The 21,698-nt window shown below is 34.4% G+C and overlaps 1 protein-coding gene and 1 long non-coding RNA gene across 3 annotated transcripts; both read left to right on the top strand.

Annotated features, from left to right (window-relative positions):
- The first annotated feature begins 2,197 nt into the window (after window positions 1-2,197).
- LOC126594182 (bifunctional TH2 protein, mitochondrial-like) lies at window positions 2,198-7,068 on the top strand. Of its 2 annotated transcripts, XM_050260399.1 has the most exons (8): window positions 2,452-2,600; window positions 3,655-3,715; window positions 3,874-3,982; window positions 4,148-4,438; window positions 4,580-4,994; window positions 5,134-5,397; window positions 5,927-6,582; window positions 6,854-7,068. In XM_050260399.1, the coding sequence occupies exons 2-7, from the start codon at window positions 3,711-3,713 to the stop codon at window positions 6,337-6,339; spliced, it is 1,497 nt and encodes a 498-aa protein (XP_050116356.1). In that variant the 5' UTR covers window positions 2,452-2,600; window positions 3,655-3,710; the 3' UTR covers window positions 6,340-6,582; window positions 6,854-7,068. The 2 variants fall into 2 exon arrangements, with proteins under 2 accessions (XP_050116355.1, XP_050116356.1); XM_050260398.1 differs by lacking the exon at window positions 3,655-3,715 and having other exon boundaries at window positions 2,198-2,600.
- Window positions 7,069-10,870: 3,802 nt separating this feature from the next.
- LOC126591932 (uncharacterized) lies at window positions 10,871-21,688 on the top strand. The gene is made up of 2 exons (XR_007612548.1): window positions 10,871-11,209; window positions 21,281-21,688. It is a non-coding gene; the product is annotated as an uncharacterized LOC126591932 (long non-coding RNA).
- The last annotated feature ends 10 nt before the right edge of the window (window positions 21,689-21,698 follow it).

Here is a 21,698-nt window from a genome sequence, read left to right as displayed (position 1 = left end):
AGGTTTTCTATAAGGATAGTGATATCCATGCACTCATTTTTACTTCTCACATATCCTTCTCAATTTTCTGTTATCGGATTGAATAAATCAAAGATTATCAAGCGCAAAAAAAAATAATAATAGTGTGTTGGAGGTAAAAACGGGTGTGTGGACAACACTATTCTTTTGTAAACTCGTACTTATAGCCCACTCAATTTCAATACAGGTTATTGTTTATTGTATATTTAGTAGAGGATAGGTAGTAAATAAGGAAAACTAATGAAAAAGACTTGAAAATTTTGAGTTTTAACGATAAAGACAAAATAAAGGGTAAAGTGAATAGTACCATGTTTGACTTTTTAGTATAAAAATGTGGTTTTTCGTTAAAGTGAACAGTACCGCGGGCTTTTCGTTAAAACTCCCTAGTAAATAATACGTTTTATGCTAAAAATTATAAATTAATTCTATCTCCCATCCCCCTTTTATCCTATTCGTTAAAGAAAAAGATCATTTACCCTATGCAATTTAGCCTCTATGCTTCTTACTCAAGAAAAGAAAAATAAATTTTTTAAATCAACAATTAAATCCCTATCTTCGCAATTCCTTACTTATATTGTAATTTTCCAATGAATGTAACCTTTGAATGTACCTTTTATACTGATTATTATATAATTTTTTATAAGCAAAAAAATAACATATGATTTTATGGTACTAATTTCAGCTAGCCCACCCAAGAAAATAATCCTGAATCCGCCGACTTTACCAATAAGAAAAAAAAAAACAAATGTCAAGAAAATTGAATTAGAAAGTTGATGTTAAGGAAGAAGTTTTGAAGCAAATTTGGTGGCAGATGCTCTTGCTATTGTTAGTCAGTTTTGCTCTAATACTCTGTCTTGTACGCAAACTCTTCCTATTGAGGTGCCTTCAGCTTTGGTTTTGAAATTTTTGTAGCTTTCTTGCCCTATCGGCTTTTCTTTGTAACTTTTCCTTTCCTATCGAAAAGGGAAGTTTAAAGAGAAAATAACAGAAAGAGATGGGTCACCAAAAAATTATATGAAATGGAAAGAGATGTTGATGTTATATGGTGTACATATACATTCATAGATGGCAGAATCCGCAAACGTTGCGGTTGTATAAACAAGGTCTTTGTCCTTCATTGACCAAAAAAACAAGGTCTTTGTCCTTCATTGACCCCAAAAAAACAAGGTCTTTGTCCTTCACCTTCTATAAATAGCCCAAGTCTAATAAAACAATATGGCAAATAGTTTCACTAGAAAATGACATAAAATTGACCCATTTCTTTTCGTCCTTCGTTCATTCTTTGTTTTTAAAATTTTATTATTATTAAGGGAATGGAGGGAGCTCGAAATTATTATTATAATAAGGAGAGATGAGAGTTTTAAATTTGGGATGCAAAGGTAAAAATTCAACACCGTATTCATCTTTTTCGTTCACGGTGTATCTTCATAATATCCATTATTATTCATAGTATGATTTTCATATTAGCATAAGATGAGCAAGGTACGTGGTCCAATATCCTAGTGGATAAGGTATTAGCTTTATACTTATGAGTCTCGGGTTCGAAACTCCCAATCTCTTAAATTACTGTAATAATTTCAAACCCTCCCCTTCTTAATAATACATGAAATAAATAAATAAGATGAGCAAAATTAGTTAATTGTGATATGGGTATGTAGCTTAGGCTCTTAAACTTTCAATAATAATAATAATAATTACTATTATTGACAAAATCATACCCTATTTTATTGAATAGGGAGTAGTTAGGTTGTAATATGGAGGTTACACTGTCTTGATTAACTAATTCATGTAATATTAAAGAGCTAATTACAAAGTACACTGTTGCTTGACGTCACTTTCACAAAACGGACACCGTCTTTTAAAATTTTACATTACTATTTACAATATCAAATTGTTAACAATTCAATTCACTCTTATGTCTAGCCGGCCATAACCCAATTTTTTAATCGCCCAATCTTTATTAAACACAAAAAAATGACTCGAATTATTAAAACTTTCATACGTCGGGTAGTAATGTGAAAAAATTGAAATGTCGTGCCCTATTTCAACGTTACCCCAAACTTTGTATGTATTTTGTAATTAACTTTTTATGGGTAAATTTTTGTAATTAGCTTTTGATATTAGGTAAAAAACCCAAAGAAAATGAAAAAAAAAAAAAACAAGGGGAGAAAAACAACCTCCACCAGGCTTCTGATAAAAACTTCCATCTTACACTCACCCACTAACCCCCACACACAGAGCATTCCTCTCTCTCTCTCTCTCGATTTGATGCGCATACTCTTCCCCCCAAACCCGATCAAAACCCCAACTCTCTTCAACTCCCTCCGTCTGCGATTCAACTCGCTCCGATCCCAGTGTGCCAACTCAATGGCCGTACCTCCGCCGAAGTCAGCCATGGCTTCCGCCGTCGTCGACAACGAGGTGGGTCTCGCCCGCCGCTTCTGGATCAAGTTCAAGCGAGAATCGATTTTCGCTAAGTACACTCCCTTCACGCTCTGTTTGGCTGCTGGGAATCTAAAGATTGAAACTTTCCGCGATTATATTGCCCAAGATGTTCACTTTCTCAAGGCCTTCGCTCACGCGTGAGTTGTTGATGCTTTCTTTAATTTCACTTATTTGTTTTTGTTCAAATTTGCTTAGTATGTGTTTCTTTTTCTTTTGGGGTTTTGGGGACTGTTTGGTTGCTGGGAAAATGTTATGATTGAATCTGAATCCGAATTTGAATCTGGGTTTGTTTAATTTTTTAATGACCCTTTAAGTGTTTAAGCAAATAAAGATAGATTATACTTGTCACAAAAAAAAAAAGAGGATAGATTGTAAGTGTGCCAAGAAAGTTTATCGCGAAGTATTCATTGTATTTCTTTGATCGTTAATTTGGAATTATTTGCTTCGTTTTATTGAGTTCTTTTTAGTTAGAGTGCAATTTTAGGTAGAAGGTTTCATGAATTGTTGAGATTGCAATTTACAGTTTTACTCTTAACACAAATAGTAAAGGGTTTGGTAAATTTTTGTGCTTTCGTTGTTGTGGTCTTTGTGGTGACGGGAAAATGTGGGAAAAGAAATGAAATTAGATTGTGATTGTAGAGGTTTTAATCAATAGGAGGAAAGGATATATGGTTTGATGAAAGCTTTGTATCGATTATATATTTTTCCTGGACACAGAGTTCTTGATGTTTCATTTTAGGGATTTTCGCCAAAAATCAAGAGTGGTATTCTTTTCGTTATCGACTTCTTACTTTTGCTGGTTGCTGAGGAAACATAGGAAATGACGCATTTGTTCTTGTATGCACCTTACCATGCTTGACCTTATTACTTACATTAGGTCATATTTTATGTAAGTTTTTTTGATATTATGTCATGATTTTTAAAGAGTTTTTCCCTTAATCGTCCCAGAAGATCAGCTAGGATTTTCAACAAAATTTGTTGTTTGGTTGCTGAGAAAAAGGTTTGAAAAGAAGATGAAAGAACAAAAATTAAATCTTAAATTTTGATTGGCTATGATGGCGAGAATTATCTTGTAATTTTGCTGATCATAATTTATCTGATTGATTAATTTGGGTGATTCTATTGTTCTTTAGTAATAGGAGCTACTAAAATCATATTATTTAAATTTATACCTTCATTTCTTTTTTTCAGTCTTCTCAGCAACCAAATGGAGGGTTAGTTATTTTGGAAATATTTGTGTGCATTGAATGAGGTAAATTTTTTGTTTTTAGTTTACGCAGAAATCCAAAATACCGTAGAAGATAAGAATAACTTTTATTTTTGGTTTATTCGTAGCAGCTGGAGTTTAGATTTGATATGTATCTTTAGGCGATTTATTGGTTTGATCTTTTTTTATGTATGAATATTTAGGTATGAATTGGCAGAAGATTGTGCAGACGATGATGATGCAAAGCCTGTGATTTCTGAGTTGAGGAGGGCAGTTCTGCAGGAGCTGAAAATGCATGATTCATTTGTGAAGGTATGGTGAAGCGTTATTTTGTCTGACATTGGTGTAGACATGTATATTATAATTGATCTGCAACAGTCCAACTAAGTATTTTGAAAGTAAATATTGGCAGAAAATGACTGTTTCATATTCTGTTAAGTTGTGTTTTGCATTGTCTAAAATATAAGAACCGTGCAGGAATGGGGTTTACAGGGTGCTAAAGAAACCCCTATCAACTCCGCTGCAGTGAAGTACACAGATTTCTTATTGGCAACAGCCTCTGGAAAAGTTGAAGGAGTTAAGGGACCTGGTAAACTTGCAACTCCATTTGAAAGAACCAAAGTGGCTGCTTACACCCTTGGCGCTATGACTCCTTGTATGAGGCTGTATGCCTTTCTTGGTAAGGAGTTCAAGGCACTTCTAGATCCCAGCAAAGGCAGTCACCCGTACTTGAAGTGGATTGACAGTTATTCTTCTGAAAGTTTTCAGGTACGTCATGTCATTGACTAATCACGTTTTCTCACCTTTTTTGTCTGAATTTATTTTCTTGATTCTGATCTCAAAGGTTCATGCATTCATAAATTGCCTATTTCACTTTAACAGTTGAATTATTGTTATCTTTGAATCTAGGCATCAGCTGTGCAAATCGAAGAGCTGCTCGATAAACTAAGTGTCTCTTTGACAGGCGAGGAGCTTGACATCATCGAAAATCTTTATCACCAAGCAATGAAACTTGAGATCGAGTTCTTCTCTGCTCAGTCTCTTGTTCAGCCAACTGCAGTTCCTCTGATCAGAGAACATAACCCTGAAGAAGATCGGCTCATGATATTTTCTGATTTCGATTTGACTTGTACAGTCGTTGATTCATCTGCCATTTTGGCTGAAATTGCAATAGTAACAGCACCAAAATCTGATCAACATCAACCCGAAAATCATCTTGCTCGGATGTCTTCGGCTGATCTCAGGAATACATGGGGTCTTCTTTCCAGGCAGTACACAGAAGAGTATGAGCAATGCATAGAAAGCATTGTTCCCACTGAAAAAGGTATAGTAACAATTATGGTAGTCTTGTTTGCTATTCATGAATGTTCAACTTTATTTTTGAATGCATGACATTGTTACAGTAGCATTTTATAAAGGTTACTAGCTCAGGTGTGACCATTTGCCTTTCTGTGGTTTTGCAGCCGTGTTTGACTATGAAAATCTGCTAAAAGCACTAGAGAAACTTTCAGATTTTGAGAGGAAGGCAAACAATAGAGTCACAAAGTCTGAAGTACTCAAGGGTCTAAATCTCGAAGATATAAAAAGAGCTGGTGAACGTCTCATTCTTCAAGATGGTTGTATTAATTTCTTCCAGAAAATTGCCAAGAGTGAAAACATCAATGCAAATGTTCATGTTCTTTCATACTGTTGGTGTGGTGATCTCATAAGATCGGCCTTTTCATCAGGTATACTTTCCTTCTGAACATTCGTTAACTTACATTGTTTCTTAATTTTTATGTGTATGCATTACTCAAACCAAATATACTCTTATTGTTTCGATCCCTATAGCATATCCTGATTGTTATGAACAAGCTGAGTTGGTTATTAAAGTATGATTCTTCTTGCCTCTAGAAATTAGACTTGAACTTGATCATAAGAGAATCTGATGTTTCAACGTATTGCTTCTTTTCTAGGCGTAGTTTCAACAGAAACATTCATAAGGCACCTTGAAGTTGGTATGCCTGGATTTTTAGGAGAATATTCTGGAACATATGAGTTATGGGAATTTAGCGGACATAGATTTTACCATAGTTCAGGATCTTTAGGCTCTGACCTTTGGTGGACATATAAGATTCCCATTGTTGACATTTGAAGTGCATATAATATCACCCGTAGCAACTTTATCGACATTTCTCTCAGAACTAAAAAAATAATAATTCGTGTCAGTTAAGGATGCATGGCATCTCATTCTTGTTTATGTGGTGTTTGGAGCAGGGGGTTTAAACGAGCTGGATGTACATGCAAATGAGTTTACCTTCGAGGAATCCATCTCCACAGGTGATATTGTTAAGAAGGTGGAGTCCCCTATTGACAAGGTTAAATCTTTTAAAGATATTTTGAAAAATTGCAGCAATGACAGAAAGAACTTGACAGTTTACATTGGAGACTCAGTGGGTGACTTACTTTGTCTGCTGGAGGCGGATATTGGAATCGTAATTGGGTCAAGTTCAAGCCTTAGGAGAGTGGCGACTCAGTTTGGGGTATCTTTTGTTCCGTTGTTCCCGGGTTTAGTTAAGAAACAGAAAGAATGCACAGATGGAAGGTCTCCTAGTTGGAAAGGGTTAACCGGTATTCTTTACACAGTGAATAGTTGGGCGGAAATACATGCCTTCATTTTGGGGTGTTAGAGTTCATTTTCTTCTTTTCGGTTCTTGTGCACTCAAACAACGTGCTTGGACAAACGAATCATATTCATATAGTGGAACACAGATTAAAGTTGGTGTCTTGTCAAAAAACAAAGATAAAAAGTTGGTGGCTGATTTTACAAGGGCCACAGATTTGCTCCTGTTTTGCTGTTCTCTTTTCTTTTTGTAAACAGGGGGATCTCTTTTGGAAATTTGATGTTTGCCGCTTGGGGTGCTGTAAACAGGGTACGTGCAATTCTCCTCCACTTCTTTCATCTTTTTTCCTCAGTCATTCACGTTTGGAGTTAGAGAATTGATTTTCACAGCCCCATTTTATCTTCCTACACATCCCTGTTTAATCCTGGATGTTGGTTCCGTTTGATTTATTCAATCCAATGACCATAAATAGAGAGGGGTGTATGAGAAGCTAAAAACAGTATGAAAGCACTTCCCTGGGTATTATTGTAACCGCGTTTTCTTATCAGTTTCTTGAAATCGTCTTTTTTTATTCTTTCAGGTATGGAGAGTTCTCAGGCAGCAATGATTTCAACAGACTGATATCATCATTTGTCCATAGAAACATTTCAAGTTCTGTATCTGTAATTTTGGTTAGCTGATTGCTATTCGATATTTAGGATGTATGGCAGTTTCAGAGTGTATTTCCGGTCATATAATACCTATTTCCTGCTATAAATGCAGATGCAAATGTTCATGTCAGCATGTTGGATCTAATCGTTGTTTTGGTTGGGTCCCCATATTTTCTCAGAATCCACTGTTTGAACTCCATGCTTTGCTTGGTTGGTTGCATCAAATTGGAAATATGCCAACCTGACATCCATGATATGCACTTGGAATCTCAAGGGTTGGTTTTAAAATGTCTCTTGATGACACTTTTGCTCGTAAACGCTTTTACTAGAAAAGTTTCTATTATATCATGATGAAATTTTTAATAAAGATTTAGGTGTTCTTTGAAATAGGTGCTTCTTTAAGAAAGCACGTCTAGATGTTTTTCTAATATAGAAACACAATTTTTTCATAAAACTCTGACGGTAGCGTTTGTAGTTATTTAAAAGCACTCAAGTGTTCCTTTTACAAAGCACTTCCATGATATGCACTATTGGATTTAGAAATCATTCTCCTACTTTCAAGTTGATCAATAAATTTTTCATTTTTTTTAAACATACATTTAATGTAGCTTGTCTAATTTCAATCCAATCATTTATACCAAACGGGACCTTATAGTTGTCTAAAAGAACTTTTACAAGCTCTTTGGACTGGTTTGAGGAGGCTTAAAATTTTCTTAAAAGCAACTTCTTAAAAATATTGGGGCCTTAATTGTGTTTGTAAATGAAAAAAAAAAGAAAACTTTTTTTTTTTTTTTAATTATGGGTCCAAATTAGCTGATAGTAGAAGCAGCTTTATAAATGCTTCTAGAAAAGCACTTTTTTTGAATTAGAGACAGGTAAACAGTACTACATAAAAACTTCATACTGACAATCCAACTCCATCTTTTTTTATTTTTTATTTTTTTTGCTAAAAATACTTTTAGCATTATAATTTACCAAACACTTGCTTATTTTTTTCACAGTTGTTTACCTCAAACTAGCCCTTAATCGGCAACGTTATTCTTGTGTTTCGACAAGTTGTGGAGTCAGAACAAATCCAACATCAATGCCAAAGCAATTGGAGCCCGAAAAATATGAAACAAAAATCTCTATTAATTCTATATTGCTATATAGTGCATAACGTGCATGCACCTAGAATGGCATACACGAAAAGGATGGTAAACCAATGGATAAATGACAGAACAGGTTGACCACTACTTTGTATATGCAATCGGACAAAGATATTTCCCTTTGCCTACACTTTGTCATTTGTGTATGTTTTGTACTTAAGAAACAAGGATAATAATTGATCCCATGTAAGGCTTTCAGAGCTAGGATTAGACAGTTAATTATGGTAGTAGATCCGCTCTTACGTCTGATTTCATTTCATTTTTTTTTTTGTTGATAAATGATAAGAATAACAAACTACAAATATACGCAACAATGAATCGTGATTTGGTATTAAACTCAAAGACGGAGCTAGTTATACGCTCTCATGCTAATATTTAGCATAAATTTGTGAAATACAAAACTTTTGACCCTCCCCAAATTTAATTTACACTCCATGCTCCAACACAAAGAATTTATTAGCCGACACCTATATAAATTCTTATCTCCGTCTTTTATTGAACTTACTAAAAAATTATATTTCATTCTCACATCCATATGGGTCGCTCGAAAACCACTTCTAAGTGAAAATTGGACACATTGAACTACGGTTGTGTGCTAAATCTCCTTCCCCAATCCATGGGTACGTAGTTTATAACATCGACAATTAAAAAAAGCAGCTTACTTTTTTTCCTTGGTTACATTTGAGATTTTCGAACTCTTAATATGACATATTCTTACATATCATCCTCTACTCCACTCTCACTACTGACTACTGAGCAAACCTTTGTATAAACTTTCTGTTTTCTTTAGAATAATATTATTCACACATCCATTATTACATGCCTCACATTCTTGTTATTTTTTTACTATTGATACGTTCAACTCATTCAATTCGAAAGTAGAAATTGAGAGAAATGTGTTAAAAGTAAAAATAAGTGTGAATATCACTACTTTTTTTATTTCTTTTTGGAAAATCACTACTCTTACTTTAACTAAAGAATTCTTACCTTTTCACACGCTTATTTGTGTATTAAATTTAAAAGAATTGGGCTTCCTAGAATTTCAATTTTCTTTTTCGTTTTTCCTTTTTAAAGGTGTCAAGGTAGAAAATCTTGTTTGGTGGAGACCATGATATATGGTGGGGTAGTTTGTCCAGTTGTACGAGATTATTGTTTAAAAACTATTTGGGATCATGGTCACTATTCCTGATGTGCTTCGTCCTGAAGATTTCATAAAATCATTATTGAGTTGAATATTTTTATTAAAAAAGAAAACTTTTCAGTGGGGTTGTAGCTTTTAGGCCATGAGGATCCTCTTTGGATTCTCTTTGTCAGGATTCTAGAAATTCTTCATGCACATTCTTTTATCGTACATCACGTGATCAGAAATTATTATAATTTTTTTATTTAAAGTTGAATATAAACAATACTTGAAAAAAACTGACCGCAAAATATACAATAAACGGATATGATTATAAAATATTCAAGATTTTTACAAAGAGAATCCGACGAGTATCCTTTCTCTTTTAGGCTATGAATTCTAATGCACTTTACCTCCGGGTGTCTGGACATGTTTCGAAATCCGATTGGTTCGTGAGGTTTTTTCAATTGTATACTGCTAATGCTCTGGATCTTGATTAATTTATATGCTTGTAGGGTTGATTAGATTAGCATTTGGTCGGACCCAAAATCAGGTTTAATAATGCAAAGTCCCCCACTCTACTTGAAACATCCATTAACTAGTCTGAATAAATCCAACAGACGTGGCCTTGACTTTGTTAATTCTTGTCCTTAATCCGGATTACTATTCAAACCACATGTTTACAGTAAACTCCCCACTTACGAGTCCTTACAAATTAATGGTGTCTATCTCTATTAAGGATAAGGATGGAGGGTAATAAGTACTCAGAGCTAGTTCAAGTGGAGAGAAAAGTAGGATCCTAAAGTAATGAGAAAAATCAAGATAGTCAGTTAGAATCAAGATAAAGATTTATGATTTGATTTTTTTAAAATCAAATCAAACAATGGAGGATGAAATGGATACTTCAAAAGAAAAGTCCTCTTCAATATTCATATAACTAAACTTCTCAAATGCATGCATGGGTGGGTTAAGACAATTAGCAAAGATAGTGTGTTCTAATCCCCATTTCTGCTACATATATACTAGTTTAGAATAAAATATCTAAAGAAAATTTGTTAAAATGATTAGAAATTAAATTTCAATTGTTGAACATTAAAAATCGACAACATAAAAAGTTGAGGATGTAACGGTATCCTTTCAACAATTGAGATTGAGGAGTTGAAGACCATTTACAATTTGACACAAGTCACAAGGCAAAGTCAAAGTGGGAAACTTACAAGAACCTCAAAAACAACTACATAAGTAACTAATTTAAACTAATGCTGCCAATTCTTGTATATAATGTCACAATTATATGGAAATACCAATAACTATCTTGTTTATTATTATTATTATTATAAATCCCTAGTGATTGACTTAAGGTCAGCTTAAGGTTGTCCAATATATTGGTAGGTTTTGGCCAACTACAAGATAAAAAATGAATATTGTATTTGCTTTGTTTTTATTAATGTTTGGTATGTGAAATTGTGAATCCAAATTGGATAAGGTCACCTCAGATTCCAACTTTAATTTATAAGGTAGGGGTCCTTTTTTACTTAATGGATATTCCTTTTACCAGTAAAACACATAGAGGACATGTGAAGTAGGTCCTCCCCATGTTCTTACGTGGCCTAAATTATTTAATTTTCAAACCTTTGTTTCATCTGTCTCATTATATAAGCATGACAAACCACCCCAAATTCTGTGGCCTCTCCTCTCTCTCTCTCCTCTTCTTCCTATTTCTCTCTCTCTCTCTCTCTCTCTCTCCAACTTAATTCTAATTTCTGCCTAACAAGTGACCAGTTTCTGAAGGATTCATAGGATCAATCTCTATTGTCGTTCAATTTCTTTCATTTGGTGTCACTGAATTTGTCCAAGGAACAATGGCTATGGTGCTTCAAAAGCTAACAAGAAGGTCATCAAGAGGAGATTATCAGTCTTTGATGTCGAAAAGTTGGGCCGGAGGAGGAGGATGAGGAGGAGGATTTAGGGTTTTCATCATCTTTCAGCCATGACCTAATTTACAGCAGTAAAGAAAGGTGATGAAATTGAGGAATGTAAACTCAGGCAAGTCTGATATTCTTGGCTTATCACATATGATATATAAAAAATAGTTATATATATCATCCTTAATATTCCTTGATCTTTTTCTTTCCATTGGAAGAAAGACCACCTTTTCTCCTGATTCTTGGCTTAGTTATCAAGAAATTAATTAATGGAGGAATTGCTGAAATAAATTAAGGAATATGTTCTAGCAGGCTGAGCAGCCAAAAATGGATATAATTTTGTGTTTCCCTTTGTTTGTCTCTAATCTTTATGCATTTGCTAAAAGATTTGCTTGTATTTTCCATGACTGTAAGATTTTTCTTCTTCTTCTTATTGATAAATGAATAATTGATTGCTTGACACCCACAATTGCTATATATATATATATATATATATATATATATATATAATTTTGTTCTATTTTCTCGTAAGCTTGTACTATATACTTATCTAAACTGGAATCCAAAGCTATAATTTCTAGGTAAATGGTTAGGGTATAGGATAGAATCTTAGTGCGTGGTTGGATGAAAAAGCTCCCTCTCGTGTCTGATTCTTTCCTAAAAATAATTTCACGCTATACATATGTATATATACGCCGTTGAATGATTGTCTGCGTGGTTTTTTTACCAGTCCATCTTCCAGTTAACAGGCATGGCAGCAGCATTCTTGATCTCTTGTTCAACGTCTCAAAAACCCCAAAACTTTGGTAAATGAATGAAATGCTGGTAGCCTAGGATCCCAAAATCTCAAATTTGTAATTAATATCCCCATCTGAAATCTTCATAAAATGTTTTTTATACAACATTCGAGCATTTCTGAGAACTAACAATGCATACATCTTTAAAAGGATCAAGGGCCTTGATTAGAGTTATATCACTAGATAATGTGAAAGAAGACTGAACCAGAAGATAATGTAGTGAGAACTTTCTAGTTAGTGACTAAATTATGTGATCCCTACCATTGTTCCTCCGCACATGTCTAGCTAGGGCACAAGAATAAAGAAGATTTGAGATCTATCAAAAAGTGAAGGGTGGGGGCTAGCAGACATGATAAAATGTTGAAGTATAACTGGTATATATGGAAGGGCTAGCTCCAAATAGTTGGGAAAGTAAACAGAGGAAAAAGAAGAAGAAAACACCTCGGATAATGTATATATTAAACTCCACTTCAGTAAATAACACGCAAAGTGGACTACTGCAAACGTGACGGTGCCTGTATATCCAGAGGTTTATGTTTGAGTAGTACATAATGTGTCCTAACATGGAATGGTTGTCAATATGCCAAATGTCTACATTTTATAGGAGTTTAATTGAAGTGCTACATGGAAAATGTTGCATGAGTCATGACCTTGCTCTAGGTGAGGGTTTTTACTACATCAATAATGAAATGACACTTAGTTATCGTTAGCGATACTTATCTACATATAACGCATATATGATGTAATAAAACTGTTATCTTATACTTTTTAAAGATAAGTACGCATAGTGATTTTAAAAACCTAATTCTATTCAAAGAAACAATAACACAAATTCTTATCGCTCTGTATACGAGCAAAATGCCAAAAACTTATATGATTCGTAGATCTTATACCAATAAAAACTAAGAAATGTTAATCCATAGACCCAATACCAATACAAACTCACAATTGTTGAAGAATCCTAAAAGAAAATGAAAAAAAAGGGATTAATTGGAGGATAGAGATTTCTTTCCAAATGATGCAAATTTGAGAGTGAAGGCTAATCTGGTTTTAGGAATCAGGTCGTTTTAGGCATGTGAGGACGGTGGGTGCCCTTTTGGGTCCCTTTAGTACACATAGCTATAGCTAGTCATTTTAGTTTGGAGCATAGTAATGGCATGGCAAAATGACTCACCATGTGTGTTCAACATAAATTGTTCTCTACATATCAAACACTCATGTATAGAAAGAAAAAAAGAAACTCTTAAATTGAACTTTCATGGGGAAGATAGAAATTTTTGGTACTCCAACATCTTTCACATTGTAAAAGCCATAACACATTCTGGGATAAGGACGACGAGGCGATCGCTAGCAAAGTCTAAACCCTCCCTCATTTTTTCTCTTCTTTTTTTCCTTTTAATTATTTAAATTTTGAGTAAGTCACCATGTGTGTGCCAAATGACGTGCAACTATATAAAAAGAAGAAGAAGAATAAAAAGACAATCCAATTTAATTTTTCTATTGGTCCGTGACTTATCAAAGACTCAGCGACAAAGCTAATTAAAAATAAGAAATTAATAATTAATAAGAATTGAAAAAGTTGATGATTAGTTCAATGACAGTTCATTTTTAACCTGTTGAGATTCAGAATCCCATGAGCAAATTAGAGAAGACAGACCAACTTCCAGCACCAAATCAAAAATCTTGTTGTAGCTTTGACTTGGCATTTACCTTCAAAGTGTTCAAGTGGCATGTATCATTATTTATAAATATTGCATCTTGGTGAAGGTACACTTTGTTGGGGTGTCCGTACAACTTTAGGGGTTTATTCAATTCAGCCAGTTGGATTAGTTCAAAGAGAATCCAAATATATGGATTGATTGAATTCAAAAAGTGTGCTTTCAATCAGTGGAAGGCGACGCTAATGGAGGAGGCTGTTTTTATACATTCATTTCTTGAACTGTTAAAGCATAGTGAACATGGTGAACAACAAGCACGGTTTTAGATTAAGATGGTCTCACCTTGGCGATTCTATATGAGAAAAAAACATTAGTAGGACAATCTAATCACATGGTTGACAAACCACTCTCTCAAAGCAGCAAGCTCCTCTATGTTTAAGTACTATATGGCTCCACGTAGTTACAATCCGCTAAGCATGAAAATTTGCATAAAGCAGTAGAGAAACCTTCGGGTTTTGAGAGGAAAGCAAACAATAGAGTCGCGAAGTGTGGAGTATTCAAGGGTCTTAATCTCGAAGATATAAAAAGAGCTGGTGAACGTCTCATTCTTCATGATGGTTGTATTCATTTCTTCCAGAAAATTGTCAAGAGTGAAATCTTGAATGCAAATGTTCATGTTCTTTCATACTGTTGGTGTGGTGATCTCATAATGTCGGCCTTTTCATCAGGTATACTTTCCTTCTTAACATTCGTAAACTTTACATCGTTTATTCATTTTTATGTGTATGCATTATCCAACTGCATGCTTTGCTTGATTGCTTGCATCACACGTAAAGAAATTTATACAACGCTTCAAATTGGAAATATGCCAATTTGACATCCATGATATGCACTTTGGATTTAGAATCTTAAGGGTCGTTTTGAAAATGTTTATCTTGACAACATTTTTGCTCGTAAACGCTTTATTGGAAAAGTTTCTATTAGATCACGTTGAAAATTTGAATAAAAATTCAAGTGTTCTTTGAAACAAACACTTCTTTTACAAATTAAGCATGTCTAGATGATTTTCTAGTTCAGAAACACAACCCTTGGCGGAAGCGCTTGTAGTTATTTAAAAGCACTTAAGTGCTCCTTTTACAAAACATTTTCATGATACACGCTAGTTGATTTAGAAATTAATCTCCTACTTTCGAGTTGATCACAAATTTTCAATTATTTCCTTCATCATTAATTTAAAGTAGTGATTTATCTATTTCAATCCAATCCCTTATACCATACAGCCCTTATAATTGTCTAAAGTACTTTAAAAAAAAAAAAAAGCTAGCCATGATTCATGTGTTTGGGCAAGTTGTGGAGTCAGAACAAGTCCAACATCAATGTCTACTATGAAACAAAACTCTCTAATAATTCTATAAGTCCAACACATGATTCATGTGTTTATACAGTGCATATAACGTACATGCACTTAAAATGGCATACACGAAAAGTATGGTAAACAAATGGATAAATGAGAGAACAGGCTGACCACTACTTTGCACATGCATTTGTACAATAATTTTTCCATTTGCCCAGCATTTTGTCATTTGTGTATGTTTTGGACAATTGAATATAAGGCTTTCAAAGCCAAGATTGGACAATTGATTATGGAAGTGTATCCGTCCTTACATCTGATTTGATCTCTTTCTTCTTTTGATGAATGATAAGATATGACAAACTACAATGATACACAACAATAAATCACAATTTAGTATTGAACTCAAGGACGGAGCTTGTTACCTTAAATATAAAAAAAAGGACAAAACTAGTTATAGGCTCTCATGGGCAATTACCTAGTGCAATTCTTGAAAAAAGATGGAAATTACTACTAATATTGAGCATAAATTTGTGAAATACAATATTTTTTCCCCACCTAGATTTAATTTACACTCCTTGCTCCAATACAGAGAATCTATTAGCCAACACGTATATAAATTCTTGACTTCATCTTTGATTGAACTCACTACAAATATATATTGTTCTCATATTTATGTGAGTCGATTCTAAAACCTCTTATAAGTGAAAAGTGGATACCATTAACCAATCGTTGTGTGCTCAATCTCCTTCCCGAATATACTGGTAGTTTATAACACCGACACTTTCAAAAATAGAAGCTTACATTTTTCTTTGGTTACATTAGAGATTTGGAACTTCCGATCTGAAATATTCTTACCTATCATCCTTTACTCCATTCCTCACTACTGACTATTGAGCAAACCCCAGTAGAAACTTTCCCTTTTCTTTAACTAAAAAATTCCTACCTTTTCACATATCATGCTTAGTTATGTTAAGCATTAGCCATTAACCAAGAAAACGAAGGAATTTAGAGAGAGAGAGACAGAACTTAGAGAGAGAGATTTCGGTAAATGTATTTCTATTTCTTCTTACTGAAGCTATTACATCACACTAGTATTTATAGAGAAGCCATACATCACAACTGCCTCTCCAATAATCCTAACTAATTACTCCTATCTTGAGCTGACAAGTGGCACTATATCTACCCTTGATTATACTCTAACATCCCCCCGCAATCTCATGTTTGGATGAACCAAGCATGAGATTGCTACAATGAGTGTGAAATAGGGGTGCACTAAGACCTTTAGTGAAAATATCTGCAAACTGTTCTCGAGATAACACAAACTGAACGTCAAGCTGCTTCTTGGCAATCCTCTCCCTTACAAAATGAACATCCACCTCAAAATGTTTTGTCCTTTGATGCTCAACAGGGTTAAATGACAACGCTATAGCCGACAAGTTGTCACAAAAAAGGACAGGTGGAGAAGATATTTAAACCTGCAGAAACGCAAGGATTTGTAAGATCCAATCAATCTCAGCAGAGGTAGTAGACATAGCCCGATACTCAGCCTCTGTGGAGGACCGAGAAACAGTTTGCTGTTTCTTGGAAGACCAGGAAACAGGATTTGAACCCAGAAACACTACCAATCCAGTGGTTGACCTGCGATCATTCGGATCACCTGCCCAATCCGCATCATTAAAAGCTCGTATTGTCAAGTCACTCTTGGAGTAAGTAAGACCAAGCTGCATTGTGTCTTTCAAATATCGTAGTATTCTCTTTACGGCAGTAAAGTGAGACACCATAGGATTTTGCATAAACTGACAGACTTGGTGTACAGAGAATGAGATATCTGGACGAGTAAATGTAAGATATTGTAAGGCACCAACAATACTTCTATAGGCAGTGGGATTGTTATATGGAAGGCCATCATCTTTCAAAAGCATGTTATAGGGTAAGCAAGGAGTATCACAAGGCTTGGCCTCGAGCATTTCTGTCTTCTGCAGCAGGTCCTGAATATATTTAGACTGGGAGAGAAACAATCCAGAATCTATTCTAGTGATTTGGATGCCAAGAAAATAATGTAACTCCCCAAGATCCTTAAGATCAAACTCAGAAGTAAGTGATCGGATAACCTGTTGGATAACAGTGATAGAGCTTCCAGTAATGATAATGTCATCAACGTATAGTAATAGAATCACAACATCGCTACCAATGGTGTTTATGAACAGAGAAGAATCTGAATATGTTGTTTTGAACCCAATTGTTGGAAGGAATGCAGTGAACCGTTCATTCCATACTCGAGGAGTTTGTTTCAAGCCATAAAGAGACTTGTGAAGCTTACAAACAAGATGTGGATGGCTAGAATCTTCAAACCCCGGAGGTTGTGACATATAGACCTCCTCTTGCAAAAAACCATGTAGGAACGCGTTCTTCACATCTAATTGCCTAAGAGACCAGCCAAAGTGAGCAGCAAGGGATAAAACTAACCTGACTGTAGTTGGTTTGACCACAGGACTGAAGGTCTCCTCAAAATCTAAACCAGGTTCTTGGCTAAATCCTTTTGCAACCAGACGAGCCTTATGTCGACCAATTGACCCATCATCATTCCTTTTGAGTTTGAACACCCACTTACAGCTTACAAGATTCTTCTGAGATGGTAAGGAAACCAATGACCAAGTGCCTTGAGAGTGAAGTGCATGGATTTCCTCCTGCATAGCCTTGTACCAAACTGGAACCTTAAGAGCATTCTTATAGGATGTGGGTTCAATAACAGATAGATCCACTTCACTGGATTCCTCCAAGGTAGCAAGTAATGCCTTTCTTTTGACAATACCACTTTTGCTCCTAGTTTGCATAGGATGCAAGTTAATGGGAGCAATAGGCAGGACCACTGGCAAGTGCTCATGACTAAATGTTGAGCCTATAGAATCAACAGGACTATGTATAGAATCCACAGGGAGCGTGGAGGAAACATTGTGACCAGCAGTAATGGACTGTGATGGTAATTGAGGCTGAGACCCTGCAGGAGAAATGGATGCTAGTGGCACTGACTCATGGGTTGCAGAAACAGTGTGGGTATGATTTGAAAGAGGGCATTTAGATGAGGAGGAAACCAAAATGTTATCTAGTGTGGGAATTAATGATGAATGTGAAATAGTGCTAGAAGACTTGGTAGAGAAGACTGATGCTTCTGAGACAGCAAGACTTTGTATGGAAACTCTAACTCATTGAACACCACATGCCTGGATATGTATGTACTTGTTCCGTGAGACATCAAAACAAATATAACCCTTGTACTGGGAAGCATAACCAAGGAAGACACACTTGATGGTCTTGGGTTGTAATTTAGATGCATTATAAGGGCTGAGAAATGGAAAACATGAACAGCCAAAGATCTTAAGATGTGAAATGATGGGGAGTTTACTATACAAAGCTTCAAAAAGGGAAGCAACTAGAGGATCGAAGATGCGCAAGCAATTCCGGCAATTGATACCATGTTAAGCATTAGCCATTAACCAAGAAAACGAAGGAATTTAGAGAGAGAGACAGACAGAACTTAGAGAGAGAGATTTCGGTAAATGTATTTTTATTTCTTTTTACTGAAGCTATTACATCACACTAGTATTTATAGAGAAGCCATACATCACAGCTGCCTCTCCAATAATCCTAACTAATTACTCCTATCTTGAGCTAACAAGTGGCACTATATCTACCCTTGATTATACTCTAACAAGTTATGCATTAAATTTAAGATAGTGTTATTCACATATCTATTTTTACTTTCACTCATTCTTGTTAATTTTTTATTATTAGTCTTCTTCAATTCACTCGTTCCGATGAATCAATATTGCAGGTTTCATCTTTCATCTCTCAATCAAAAATTAAAAAAAATACTAAAAAAAATAAATATGTGAATAAAAGTATTCTAAATTTAAAAGAATTTGGCTTCCTAAAATTTCAATTTTCTTTTTCCTTTTTCATTTTCGAAAGGCGTCAAGTTAGAAATCTAGTTTGGTAGTGATCATGAGATATGGTGGGGTTAGTTCGTCCAGTTGTACGATATTATTATTTAAAAACTCATTGGCATTAAACCTTCATCGTCACTATTACTGATGTGCTTCGTACTGAAGATTTCATAAAATCATTATATGTTTTTTTAAATAAAACAAACTTTTCAGTGGGGTTGTAGCTTTTAGGTTATGAATTCTGAAGCACTTATAACCTCTGTTTGTTTCGACATGTTTCGGAATCGGATTGGTCCGTCAGGTTTTTCAATTGCATTACTGCTGTACACTGGGTCTTGATTAAATTTTAAGTAACTTTAACAAAAAAAATTATAGTATTGTTCATTTTAACGAAAAATCACATTTATACATTAAAATATCAATTTTGATACTATTCATTTTATCTTTTATTTTATTTTTAGGGGTGTGCTATCCACACACCCCAAATTACTTCTCACACACCCTTGTTAATTTTTGTCCGTTGATCTTCTTCCATTCATCCGATCCGACGGCCGAAAATTAAAAGGGTGTGTGAGAAGTAAAATGGGATGTGTGGATATCACACCCCTATTTTTATTGTTAAAACTCAAATTTTTCAAACTATTTTCATTAATTTTCTTTATATTTTATGCATGTAGGGTTGATTAGATTAGCATTTGGTCCCCGACCCAAAATTAGGTTGAATAATTAAAAGTCACCCACTATAATTGAAACATCCATTAATTAATCTGAACAAATCCAACACCCTTGACCTTGTTAACTCTTGTCCTTAATCCGGATTATTATTCAAACCACATGTTTACAGTAACCCTTCCCACTTACGAGTCCTTACAAATTAATGGTATTTACCTCCATTAAGGATAAGGATGGAGGGTATTAAGTCGTCAGGGCTAGTTCAAGTGAGAAAATTTGGCTCGAAGTAATGAGAAAATCGAGGCTGTGAGTTAGGAATTAAAATAAGGTTTATGATTAATTGCCTTCAAAATAAAATCGAACAAAATGAGTTTGAAATGGATATTTCCAAAAGAAAGTCCTCTTTAATATTTTTAAATTACTGAAGTTCTCGAATGCATGCACAAGTAGTTAAGTCAATTGGTAAAAATAGTGTGTTCTAATCTTCAGTTTTACCTTGGAAAAAAAAATAATCTTCATTTTTACCAATTATATATGCTAGTTTAGAATAAAATCTTCTTTAAGTAATTTTTTTTTTTATCAAATGCCTTAAAACTCTTATTAGGTTGTTGAACGAAAATGGTTCTCTGAATTTTCAACTGAGAACTAGTCTTTCTATCAAATCAATAGACTTCACGTCTATAAACAATTGACAATTGAAATCATCCGAAATGCCTATATTTCTTTCATAAAAAACATCTTGAAAATGATGAAGTTAACATAACCAAAAGAGATTTAATGAGAATTTGCTAAAATGATCAAAAATTAAATATTAAATATCAGATTGATCAAAATTAAAAATCGACAATATCAAATAGTGAGGATGCAGCGATCAAATATAAACAATGTATTAAAAAACTAATCATTTCAAAAATATTGAAGAGTTGAAGATTATTGATACGTCACAAGGCAAAATCGAAGTAAAAAACTTACAAGAACCTCAAGAACAACTATATAAGCAACTAAACTAATGCCGCCAATTCTTATATATAATGTCACAGTTATATGGAAATAACCAAGAACTATCTTGTGTTATTATTATTATTATTATTATTATTATTATAAAACCCATAGAGGCCAGCTTAAGGTTGTCAAATATATAGGTAGGTTTTGGCCAACTATAAGCTCAAAATGGATATTGTTTTTGTTTTGTTTTTATTAATGTTTGGTATGTAAATCCAAATTGGATAGGTCACCTCAGATTCCAACTTTAAATTATAAGGTAGGGGTCCTTTTTACTGAATGGATATTCCTTTAACCAGTAAATTAAACACATAGAGGACATGTGAAGTAGGTCCTCCCCATGTACGTACGTGGCCTAAATTATTTCATTTTCACCTTTGTTCCATCCGTCTCATTAAATAAGCATGACCAACCACCCCCAAATTCTATGACCTCTCTTCTTTCTCTCTCTCTCTCTCTCTCTACAACTTTATTCTAATTTCTACCTAAGAAGTTACCAGTTTTCGAAGGAATTCACAGGATCAATCTCTATCGGCGTTCAATTTCTTTCTTTTGGTGTCACTGAATTTGTCCAAGGAAAGATGGCGATGGTGCTTCAAAAGCTGAGAAGAATGTCATCAAGACGAGACTATCAGTCTTCGATGTCGAAAAGTTGGGCCGGAGGAGGAGGGGGAGGAGGAAGATTTAGGGTTTTCATCATCTTTCAGCCATGACCTAATTTACAGCAGTGAAGAAAGGTGATGAACTTGAGGAAATGTAAACTCAGGCAAGTCTGATATTCTTGGCTTATCACATATGATATATATATATATATATATATATATATATATATATATATATATATAATAGTTATATATATCATCCTTATATTCCTTGACCTTTTTTCTTTCCTTTTTCTTTCCTTTGGATGAATGACCACCTTTTCTCCTGATTCTTGGCTTAGTTTCCAAGAAATTAATTAATGGAGGAACTACTGAAATAAATAAAGGAATATGTTAGCTCCTCTAGCAGGCTGAGCAGCCAAAAATAGAAATTTTGTGTTTCCTTTTTTTTTTTTTTCCCTCTGATCATTATGAATATTTGCTTGTATTTTTCATGAATGCAGGATTTTTTCTTCTTCTTATTAATAAATGAATCATTGACTACTTGACACCC

The sequence above is a fragment of the Malus sylvestris genome, chromosome 12, assembly GCF_916048215.2.
Source record: "Malus sylvestris chromosome 12, drMalSylv7.2, whole genome shotgun sequence".
Lineage (NCBI taxonomy): Eukaryota > Viridiplantae > Streptophyta > Magnoliopsida > Rosales > Rosaceae > Malus > Malus sylvestris.
Note: the sequence above shows the minus strand (reverse complement) of the source record. Positions and strands in the feature narration are given on the sequence as shown.

Excerpts from the sequence above, each read along its gene's own strand:
- LOC126594182 (XM_050260398.1), top strand. The coding sequence starts at position 2,287 with ATGCGCATACTCTTCCCCCCAAACCCGATCAAAACCCCAACTCTCTTC. Across the intron at positions 3,983-4,147 it reads TGCATGATTCATTTGTGAAG|GAATGGGGTTTACAGGGTGC; the intron begins GTATGGTGAAGC and ends AGAACCGTGCAG. Across the intron at positions 4,995-5,133 it reads CATTGTTCCCACTGAAAAAG|CCGTGTTTGACTATGAAAAT; the intron begins GTATAGTAACAA and ends GTGGTTTTGCAG.